At 39.8% G+C, this 11,816-nt stretch overlaps 2 protein-coding genes across 2 annotated transcripts in view; one reads left to right on the top strand and one right to left on the bottom strand.

Annotated features, from left to right (window-relative positions):
- The window catches only part of LOC118339425, a 4,224-nt gene extending 2,868 nt beyond the window's left edge, over nucleotides 1–1,356 (bottom strand). Inside the window, exons 1-2 of the mRNA XM_035677038.1 lie at nucleotides 1,078–1,356; nucleotides 927–978 (exon numbers count right to left, since the gene is read on the bottom strand). Coding sequence (XP_035532931.1) covers nucleotides 927–978; nucleotides 1,078–1,351 — 326 coding nt within the window. The 5' untranslated portion in view covers nucleotides 1,352–1,356. The remainder of the gene's footprint in view (nucleotides 1–926; nucleotides 979–1,077) is intronic.
- Nucleotides 1,357–2,602: 1,246 nt separating this feature from the next.
- ednrbb (endothelin receptor type Bb) lies at nucleotides 2,603–5,492 on the top strand. The gene is made up of 7 exons (XM_035676733.1): nucleotides 2,603–3,019; nucleotides 3,171–3,283; nucleotides 3,472–3,676; nucleotides 3,956–4,096; nucleotides 4,181–4,314; nucleotides 4,412–4,520; nucleotides 5,322–5,492. Exons 1-7 carry the CDS (start codon nucleotides 2,603–2,605, stop codon nucleotides 5,490–5,492), a joined length of 1,290 nt encoding a protein of 429 aa, XP_035532626.1.
- The last annotated feature ends 6,324 nt before the right edge of the window (nucleotides 5,493–11,816 follow it).

Here is an 11,816-nt window from a genome sequence, read left to right as displayed (position 1 = left end):
ACAGAACAACTCTATTCATCTTACAGCTAAATTAATACATTTTGGCCTCTTGGGGGCAGAGGAACTCCTCCACAAGATAAAAGACAAACATCTGACATATTATCATCTCATAAAGTTGTTTTGGCAAATATGTTAGCAAACATTCACCTTTTTACACATTCATGCATGAAGCAACATTACAAATGATTTGATATCAGTTAAAATAATGTTTCCTGTCAAACACTCACTCTTCTTTCAGCTCTGCTCCTTATCAACTGATAAAAATCTTGGTGTTTAGCTAGCATTTGTTGACCTTCCTTACCATCTAACAAGTATGTAACGTACAGTAGTTTTACTGGACCTTTTAAGTGCTTTTGGGTGAAAACAGCTGCATCCTGAGCTAAGAGTCGCGAACAAACCAAGAGGGTTTGAGGGGGATACTGTTCTGGGACCATACTCGCCCAGTACATGCTGGGATTGAAATTATGGATTGCAAGTTTTCAGATTGATAACCACAAGAAAACCAAATAAATCTGAAAAGTAATGCAAGTTAAAAGTTAGTCTAGTCATTTGGTGGAGGTTGGACAAAACTGATTTTCTTCTCCTAAAGCCAGTGTCATAACCCAAGTTTTGATATATATATTATAGCTTTTTAATCACATTGACAAGCAAATTATTATTATATGATCATCAAAGAACAGCAAAAACCAATGGCCAAGCATTTCAAACTGGTTTCAGATCAATTTTATAGCATATCAAATGAAAATATGGGTAACAGAAAGCAACAAAAATGTTATAACTAACTAAAATCTAACAATGGCAATGCTTTCTTGAGTTCAATGATGTGGTCATTAAAAAAAGACTCTTCAAGGGAATGTTATATGAATATTATTGCCATGCTCATAGGTCTTTCAGTCATGTTACTGGAAATTAAAATAATTCCTTACAGCTTCTCTCTTGTAGGCGATGTACTGAAGCATCTTGTTTCTCTCCAATCGTCTACATGAAAAGAAAAGTTATTAAAATGTAGAGTATGCAGACAGCCTGGCAGTGAACAGTTGTCATACTATCATATGAAACTCAACCAACTTAACTTACTTTGAATAATCGGTTGTTCTTGTGGAAGCATGCCAGCACACAGTTTCCCAAGGTCATTTGCTGCTAGCGGAGCACAGATTTTAGTGTTCAAAAGAGAGCTGGAGTACTTGTCTGGTATGATATTAACAATGGGATCTTTTTGGTCTTCACATGTCTCGTGCTCCTCCAGGCTCTTTGGGTTGTCACAAAGCTGTCGAGGGGAGAAGTCACCTTCTTCAGGACTCTCAGGAGATGCAGAGGCAGTGTCTCTCTGGTAGGGTGGAGACTGACTCATGTTTTAAAAATCGTGATATGTCAACTGAAGCAAAATCCTAAAAGGACACTCACTGAGAATATTTCACGGTTCCACTTGTATCATTTTTGTTATTGTTCAAGTGCAGTTGCCCGGCGGTAGTTTTGCATCAGGCTCATGTACATCCAAACTGTCATAGTTGGAGAAGACAGTTCTCCTGTTTCCATTACATTCACTAATGATGACTTCTAAGTTTAATGATAGAGGCTCAGGGGCTTTAAGCAAAAAATCTCCTCACTGAAATAGGCATTTTACAACTACAACACTTTGATTTTGTGTGGAACTTTTATGTCATATAAAGGCCAACTTTTTAGCGAGAGAAGGACGTAACAGAATATCCTAGATGAAATGATGTCACTCTGTGATAACAGACAATACATTTCAACACCATCCTTTCATTGAGGATGATGCATCAAGGGAAGTAATTACAGTCACTACTGACAGATCGATGACTAATGCTGACAACAATACCTTAGTCTGTGTGACCTGGTGCTACTCAATGCACAAGCGGCAGAATAAACTGGAGCCAGAGACTGCTATACCAAATTATAGATTTTATTTACAATGCATGAGAAGTAAGGAAGGGGAGAAATTGTAATTTAAATTTAAACCAAATCAGAAATCTTAAATAGCACTAAATTTACCTACGCACAGCAAGCTAAGGTGACTCAAACCACACCTGCAAGAAAAAGTAGTATTTCATGGTTCTAGACATACAATATTAATGTAATGTTTTTAAACATTTGCTTTAAATGGAGTCTACCAAATCAAACACCAAACAAAGGCTGGCCAGCGCTTCTCAGTGTGCCACTGAGCCAGGTGAGCTTCCCTCCCCCTTTTTAAAGACTCTGCCCCTTTGTATGAGCCATAGTGCTAGACTTCCTGTTACTTTCCCTTCCACATATAAAACCGAGATTTCCATCAGCTGGGTTCTAACATTTCCAGCAGGCACAGCATGTGTTAAACATACGTCCCGTTTTGCAATCGCAGAAGCTCATTTCATGCAGAGATTGTACATCTAAAGGTAAGCTGGCATAATTCAGTGTATCATATTGTATCAGTGTTGTTTATTTATTGTTTCCTTTTGATCAGTAAATTAAATTGATCTGCTTCTTCATCTGAATGTTTTACTGTAAATCTCAAGGCTAAGTTTCTGTGCTAATTATTTTCACTCTCATTTTCAGTCCAGTGCTGGCAAATACATCTCAGGGCCTTTTGAGGAAATCATCAACAATGTGGACCGTGGCTCTCGTTGTTTGTTTGGGAAATATTCTCATCAGAGGCGAGGCCAGTGATCAGCATTCAGACCCAATCGCTGTAATTGAGCTCTCTGAAACGGCCTCCTCTGGTCTTTTAATAGTGGAAAAACAGAAATCCAACAGTTCAATTCATCCACCCCAACTAGCAGGACCAAAAACATCACACCCTCCTATGTGCTTGGAGTCAGCTGGAATCAGAGATGCCTTCAAATATGTCAATACGGTTGTCTCTCTTGTTGTTTTTGTTATTGGAATAGTGGGGAATTCAGCCTTACTGAAAATCATATATGAAAACAAATGCATGAGAAGTGGACCAAACATTCTCATTGCGAGCCTTGCTATGGGGGACATCATCCACATTGTGATAGACATTCCAATCAACGCGTACAGGGTGAGTTGTTCACCTCACGCTGTGCAATTACAATGAGAACACAATGCTCCACCTCATCCTGTTCTCTTTTTATCGATTAAACTTCAATCTCACCTTGAATTGATTGTGGGTGTTTTTCTCTGACTGAAATTCCCCTTTGTTTTTGCTTCAGCTCATGGCAGAAGATTGGCCATTTGGTCTGGTACTGTGCAAACTTGTCCCCTTCATACAGAAAACCTCTGTTGGAATTACTGCGTTGAGCTTATGTGCTTTGAGTGTTGACAGGTACGCAGATAAGCGGCACTGTCCTGTGCCCTACAAGTAAATAGTGTTTGCTGGCTACTATCTGTATTTTATCAAGCAAACAGATTTGTTTAGCATTAGCCCTTGAAATGTTCTTTAACTGAAAAATGTATCATTGTTACAGACAAAAAGTCCCCCAAGCCATAACATTTTCCAATTGATTTTAGCAGATATCGAGCTGTAGTGTCCTGGAATCGAATCAAAGGCATCGGGGTTTCAGTGTGGACAGCATTCGAAATAACTCTGATATGGGTTGTTTCTATCCTGCTGGCTGTGCCTGAAGTTGTCGGCTTTGATATGATAACAATGGACTATAAAGACAAGCATCTGAGAATATGTCTGCTTCATCCCATGCAAACCACACAGTTCATGCAGGTAAGGTAATAGTCTCCAGCCAATACAACAGGATAAACAAATCAACATTTGCTATGTGTGATTTGATTGTCTTTTTACTTTTTACTCATAGCAGTAAGCAATATATAATGACTAGTATTATTTCTCAACTTCATCCAAGAGATGAACACGTTCTTGTAGCTGTCCTACCTATATGTTTGAAATATTGTTTTATGCATGCTGCATAATGTAGCAACCACTGAACATCTCGCCTTCTGCCACACCGACTGACTGTGGGCCTCTGTCATGTTTAATCAACAGTTTTATAAATCAGTAAAGGACTGGTGGCTCTTTGGCTTTTATTTTTGCATGCCACTGGCTTGGACCGCCATCTTCTACACACTCATGACCAGAAAAATGCTGAGGAACACTGAGAACACGTTAAGCGACCACACCAAGCAGGTAGTTAGTTAACACTTTTAAGCACATTTTAAGCATATTGGCGTAACATCAACTTTAATATTGACTGTATCTTTCCTTTTTAAGAGACGAGAAGTCGCAAAAACTGTCTTCTGCCTGGTGCTTGTGTTTGCGCTTTGCTGGTTGCCTCTATACCTCAGCAGAATCTTGAAATTAACCATATATGATGAGAAAGATCCTAATAGGTGTCAGCTACTGAGGTGAGCATGAAGAATTCAGTACCTTTTTTTCATTGTTCATTTCCCGGTTTGTGCTCTTTTGTCTGATTAATACCTAATGTTTATCCTCCTTTCTCAGTGTCTTTCTTGTCCTGGACTATTTTGGCATTAATATGGCATCACTCAACTCGTGCATCAACCCTATTGCATTGTACATAGTCAGCAAAAGATTTAAAAGATGTTTCAAGGTAAGATATGCTGTCATGCACTTTTTGTTTTTCCAGTTGTTTCTATGTAGGGCACTATTAAGTTTTAGACAAATCTGGTGGGGGGGTTGAAAACAATGTGATCCACATCGGATGAGCTATCATATGTGTCATCAAGGACATATGGAGTCATGTCTGTAAAACGGCCAGACTGGAGCAAGCAATGACCCGAGGGGGTGATAAGTGAAAATAGTCTGGAAAAACATTGTTAGAAAAAAAGAAAAAAAAAGAAAAGAAACAGACACTTGGCAATCTACCAGACGATTTTTCCACTGAATCAGAGTGATGTGTTATGAGGAGGAAGAAAACATAGCTTCAAGGCAATTTTTCAAGGGAAACTATTTTAAAAGCATTTATTGTATTACTAGCTCAGTAGGACATATTTAAAACATACTTGTGTTGGCTGTCATCAGAGTTTTGCTCTTCCTCTGCAATAATACAGCAAACTATTAAAACAATCACCTTTATTTTTTTATAATTTATTTATTTAATATGTCCCCTTTTTCTTTAATTAAAAGAACTGAAAACTTAAGCTTGCTCTCAACAAATGTCTCTACACAGAGAAATAAAACAGAACCGCCTTCTGTTATGTCCTCTCCTAATTACAGATTGTGTATCAAAGCAACAAAGCTTTTAATGTAAGTCATTATTCTGAGGCATACAAATAGGTAAAGCTGCATTCCATGTATAAATAAACCCCATAATGTGCCATTCTTCATGTGAAGCTGATAGTAAATGTGTGTTGTCCTCTGACCAAATGTCTTTGTGCGTGTGGTCCTTCAGGCATGTCTGTGCACTTGGTGTCTACCTCTTCAAGCTGTTACCCATGACGAGGTGCAGTCTGTTTTTAAGTCCAGAATGCAGGATCAAGCCTCAGAGCAGAGCTCCAGCCTCAAAGCACACAAGCAGGCTTCCATACCTCTACCTGAGCAGGAGAACAACCTAGCATGTTAACAAAACTCATGTGGAACTGTGAAGATCCTTTGTGAGAGTTCTTTAATATTTATTCATTAAATATATATATATATGGCTATCAAAGCAGCCCTATCGGTAGCTCAGCAATCTTGACATACCGTCCTAGTAATATGAAATACCTTGTGAATAACATGCTGCACTGTCTTTTGTACTGCTGTCGTCAGTTGAACATCTGCTTTGGCATGAGCAACCTGGAGTCAGACTGTTCAGACAATTTGCCCCCAGGGTTTTACTCACTCCCAACCATTACATCAGATTTTACCTCGTACCTATCCTGTATCATGCATCACAGTTCTCAAATCACTGTTTTGGGCACGATGTTAACCTGGCACCCATCAACTGAAATCTTGTCACGGCTTATCGCCTGCCTATATACTATTTTGATTCTGTTTCTGGATTCTGGAAAGATACTGTGCCGTAGGAAATCAAGCAAATGGGAATTCAAATTTTTTTACGGTGGGTTTTATGGGGTACGGTGTATTATTAGCACATAAATGTGTGTTTTCATCTCTGTTAAGTTTCACATACACAGCAGCCTAAGAGTTTACAGCGTTCCTTTCTTTCTTGAACCTTGAGAAACATATCAAATTGGTGCCACAAGTAGATTCTGTCTCCGCCACTGAATGACTGATTGATGGTGGCCTATTTTTAATGCATTGTTAAATGTGTAATGCATGGAGACACTTTATAAAAGACCTGAGAGTGGGGAAGAAGGAAAACGAAGATGACAGAATGAGGTCATGAGGAGAGGGGATGGGAGGGGGGGTGTAGAGATGAGCACCTGATAGGTCTTCCTGTCACAGGACAAGGCAAGCACAAATAGAGCGCTGTTCTTCCAGCTAATGCTGTATCAGTCTGCAAAACTGTCTTGATGCTGCGCGCTGGAATGCCTATTAAAAGTTTATCTTGTCTAAGTAAGGAGCACAATCCTCAACTGTTTGTTAAGAGGTTGTTTGAATAAAAGCGTGTGAATACTTGTGATGTTTGTATTGAAGATATGTGACATAAAGACAGGACTTTATTGTATTTAGCTAATTAAACCTTCCAGTAAAGTACTGTGGATTTCTCAAATTAAACTTTCATCTTCCATTATTTTCATAGATGCATGTGCATAGAAAGTGCCTTATTTAAATTATAGATAATTGAAGAGCTACTTTTGACACTCCTTTCTTTATTTTCAATGAAGGAATCAGATAAAAAGAATGGCAACTTTGTTTTACATCATAACTTTTTCATATTAGTGTTACTGGGTGTTTGTTGCTCTAATAGATCTTGGCACATCAAATAGGGAGCACAAGGAAATGCTGGTTCCACATCACATAACAGCAAACCAGCAGGCTTCCATCGTTAGGTACCTAATCAATTACCCTTGCTTTCCTCAATATATACTATATACACTAGATTGAACAGTTAGAATCCGGCTCAGGTTTGTTAATATGAAAGATTAGCAAGAATTAATGTACTACTTTCATATATTACTGTGTACATATATTGTTCTACTCAGAATTGTATAAATTGTGCAACATTTTAATGTTTTTAAATTGCGCTGTCAAGTCAAATTTGAGCCATCTGACTCAAAATGTGTTGTTTGTGATTAGAGATGCCAAAAATATGTTTCAAGAGAACAGAGAAAGTAACATGCGTGCTTTCCAGCCCACACAGTCATATTGCCTGCTGTGCTACACACTCGTGCACCTCTCTCTGTTCTGACATAAGAGACACAGTGTCTCTATGTCTCTGAGGCTTTGACTGTTGGATACAACAGTGTTGGACAGGATATGAGAGTTCAATATGCTCATTTACGCTGAAGCCAGTCTGTGCTGTTTTTGATCTAGCAGAACATGGCCCATGAATTTTACGAGTTTATATGTACATATTTTGGAATCTTTCCAGTTGGATTTTGACTTTTCTATTTCATAATGCATTAGGACACCTTTGATTGGCTTTGATGTGTATTTGTACAGTTAAATGACTTTATGGAAATCCAAGGTTTACATACTGCAGCAACACACTTCATCAGATGCTTCTGTCAAATACTAAATTGTGTCAAATGCTGTCAACTACTCCAGTCTCCTTTGTCAATGTAAATTCCAGCAGATAATCAACAAATGGTACAGTGCTATCATGTCCCCAGCAGTAAAGGCTCACAACTGCCAGATGACACTGACACAATCATGCTATCCAGAGAAGGGTGACGTCAGTGTCAACATCAGTGAGAGAGAGCGGGTGTCTGAGACCTTCTTTAGTAATCTCTGTGCACACAAGGCTCAGATAGGGCTCCCCACGGTGCTGCCCAGACTCCCCAGACTGTGGATTTAATTAAACAGTGTGAAATTAATTAATCAGTGGGGTGGCAGGTAAAAGGACTTCTCACTGGAACTGCTCACACAACCAAGACAAGCATTTCATGTGCACTGACAGTTATTAATTTGCTGTATGTTTTATTATAGTGTTTCTATATAGAGATGCTAAAATCTGGGAGATTAAAAAGCTTGGCATGGGAAAAAAGCCATGCAAATTATCAAAATAACAGCTCCCGAAAATCAAAGTGTAAACCTGTGTTTGATCTGTTCTATCAATTAATTAAAAAATTCAGTTCTGTATAATAATATGGTGCAAATTAGATGGAAATGAGATAAAATATTCATTTAGTTATCTGGGGAATCTGCCTGGAGGGCTTTTTAGTCTTCAGTCTGGCTCAAAATGCTGTCCATATGGCAATTATGTACAGTAGTGTTGCAGGAGGATTGGTCTGATGCCTACTGGCAGAGAGGAGCCTGCCTGTGACAAACTGCTGCTAGGATCTGATGTGAGTTGAGGGAGATAATGAGGCTGTTGTAAGCCTTAAGTATAGAGCCTGCCCCCGGGGTGGCATATCTAAGGGCTCAGTCTCCCTCATTGTTGCACGTGCTGCTGAGGATTAAAAACACATTTTACTTTTTTCTCATAAACTTTGTCAGTACTTCCCACAACTCTTTGGACAACTTCGGCTTTCATGTGGCAAGCCTCTTGACATTGCTTTGTGGAGGAGCTGTTTTTTTTCCTCTTTTTTTTCTTTTTTTTTTCTTTCATTTTTTTTTTCACAGTTTGTAGATGTGTTGATTTGATTCTGCTTTGAGCTATCTATAGCTCTTTTTAAGCACCCCACCAGAGGATGTGTACATTCTGGGGTACATCCTTAGGTGACTGAAGTTTTGACAATTTTCGTATTTTGATAGATAATCTTTTAAGAGTGATCCCATTGCTGTGGCTTTTCAAATTAAATTTCACTGACAGAGTAAAAAAAAATGATGATGTGGGTGAGGAGGTATAATTTGTGTTGTTGGTTATACAGCATCCTCTGAGAGAGCCCAGGCCTGCTGTGTTATAAAGATAACTGCCCACCTCTTGTGAGGAACTCTGCAGGTTGGATGCCTCCACCACACTAACTGTCACATATACAGTGTGTTGCTAGGAAAACAATGGTGCAAATTCCAGGACCGTGTCCAATTTAGACCTACACCACACTACAGGTTTTCTATTTGAGTGTAACAAGGACACCATGCAACCAAGTGCAATACACAGAAGAAAAAAAAAAACCTTGCAGTGTGTGCAGAGTAATTGAGCCACAGAGGACAACCGCTAATGTTTCATGACCGAGTGTAATTCACTTAATGCAGTTAAGTCTATGGACATATTTACAGTTTTAGTGAAATAAACAAGACAGACTTCCTCATACAATACCAGCAGGCATTTAATTAATGGTCATTTGGGGGTTGCATACTAAATAGAAGGGTGAGAAACAGAGAGAGAGAGAGGGAGAAAGAGTCATGCGGACACCCCAACCAATGGCAAAGAAACTTGAGAGAGACCTGCAAATAGCAGGCAGAGCCAGACTACTGGGCAGAGCTGCTAGTGGTCACTCAACCATGGGATTAAAAAGCATTTAAGCCTTGTACCAGCCCCCCCACCACCCCCCTTCATCCAGCTATGTTATTTCTGACCATTCAGGAGAATAGAAAAGACAAATGTTTGGTGCCTGGGTTGTTATTGCCGGTGCAAAACTGGGGGTTACAGGTTTTTCACAACGCCAGCATCTATAAACGTACTGCAGTGCTTTCTTGCAGAAAAACATAATGAGCTAGCCTAAAAGGGTTTCTGTGTTCTGGTTAGGGTGCAAAATGGACTGTCACTACTGTTTATTTCATTCATGTCTGGATGTAATGGAAAACATGCAATCAAATGTAGGACACGTTTACTAGAGTGGTTCACTTCACACTTCTAATGCCTCTTGGGCAACAAGAGGCAAATTTATGACAGGCTATTGACGTATTTATAGGGAGCTGTAGTGAGTGCATGGGCTTGATTAGTGCAAATCCATGCCACAAAATAAATCACCAGCTAAGGTATCCCAAATGTATTGTTCTGAGTGTTGGTGCCAAGAGGATGCTGGTGGAAAAGCTTTTGATTCGGTGGTCACCAGAGTACCACAGCACCCCGCCTGACTGTGCTTGTTTTGATGGGCGATGATGAAAGCACAGGTGGATGCGAGAAAGCTCCCCTCCCTCGGCTGCTGCGGACTCCTCTACTGTGGTTTCCTATTAGCACAGGAGTGGAGGTTTGCAGTCTGGCTGCTGGGCACAGTGGGTCACTGCTCACAAAGCTCTGTTTGTTCCCTGGCCTGCAGGGCTCCCAGGGTAAGCTTGGCTCCAGAGGGGAGACAAACAAAAAGGCACCACTGTCTCACACACTGAAGCTGCTCTCCAACACATTCGTCTTTTCTACTCAATGGGGGTGTATTTCTCTTCTTAGGAGAGGAATGGCAAAAGGAAACAAGTTTTTTAGAAACAGGGCCTCGGGATAACAAAACTACTGTTGTTCTGAGCTATGTATTTTTTCTCAGTTTAAATGCCATTTTGAGTTGTTGCTTGTGGTGATGTGTTTTTTTTCCTTTCTGCTTTGTGTTTTTCATCTCCTTTTTGTCTAGCTTAGACTCTGAGCTCTTTGTCTTGTGCTGCTGTATCAACATATTCTGAGTGAAACCGCCACCAGCAACAGACACATAACACATCTTATTTACATTTCAGCTACAATTGCTAACTTTAGAGATTATATATACTCCCGTTGAAATGCAGTCAGTGCAGCTAGGATACAAAAAGTTCTCTCAATTAATGAATCATTTCAAGGTATCTCTTACGTCCATCTACGCTGTCTGCCTGTGATTTCTAAAGATCAAATAGTGTGCAGGATACTCTCACAGCTGCTGTCAGGTCAGACATTCACTGTTGTGCTGCAATCTGCAGTCCAAGTATAACTCCATTATTGAAGGGACTTTAAAATGGGAGCTGTGTGACACACAGCGGGATGATTTAGTTTAATGACCATGGCAGTGACAGTGCTGTGATGGAAATTGGACTCCCCCTGCAAATTTACATCACTTGAGGGTACTTGGGGCTCTTTTAGCGGCTGCACTCCAGAGCACGAGCCATCAGGAGGTCCTGGATATGTCATGCTTGTCACCTTCCTTTAAGTGCATCTGCAGACGTGGGAGAGGGATTAATATTATATAGCCTACGGAAGCACAGAGGCTGTCTTATCAGCACTGCAGATGTGATAAGCACCTCTACCCCCACGAAAACCAGGAAAGATCTCCAAGCAAAGAGACAAGCATCTCTTTGTGTTGTTTCCTCACACTGCTTCAGAGTTTCAATGTGGCTTTAGTGGCAGATATGGTGCAATTTCACATCTGTTGTAATTTGATGTGCCTGGATCACCCTCTGTGAAATCGTCTTGATCGCAACATGGGTCCTTTCAATTATTTAGAAAGTTGGCATATGGCTTTGGAGATAGTAATCTGATTTCTTTTGATTTTGAGGTATTCAGAATAGCCTACCACAATCCCCAATAACAGCTGTCCAAAAAAAAAAAAAAAGCCTGTCTCTGTGATCATGTTATTTGGTAGCTTAGCATCCACACTCCTCTCTTTTCATAGAAAAAATATGTATTTATTAATTTATTAAAAATGTCACTTCTATGGAAATATTTTCCATCATTGCCATGACACTCATCTCACATTAGTTCACATCAATGCAGATGTCAGTGTGCACAAATTGCATTGCCCTCAAACTGATTCTGAGCTGTGAATGGAAGTTATGGCAACCATTGCTGTCACTTCAGTTTTATCAGAAAAGCACCCAGTGGAACCATGGAAACAAGATGTGACACAAAAAAACATCTACATCAAAGCCAGCATATACTGTAATTAGAATTTATTGAAGCCTACTCAGTCAGAAAAGGTACATGATCTGCTGAGCTTCTGGATAC

This window comes from Morone saxatilis, unplaced genomic scaffold, assembly GCF_004916995.1.
Source record: "Morone saxatilis isolate NCDOM2014 unplaced genomic scaffold, NCSU_SB_2.0 Contig5, whole genome shotgun sequence".
In the NCBI taxonomy this organism is placed as follows: Eukaryota; Metazoa; Chordata; class Actinopteri; family Moronidae; genus Morone; species Morone saxatilis.
The sequence above is the reverse complement of the archived record's forward strand: the minus strand, read 5'-3'. Positions and strand labels throughout refer to the sequence as shown.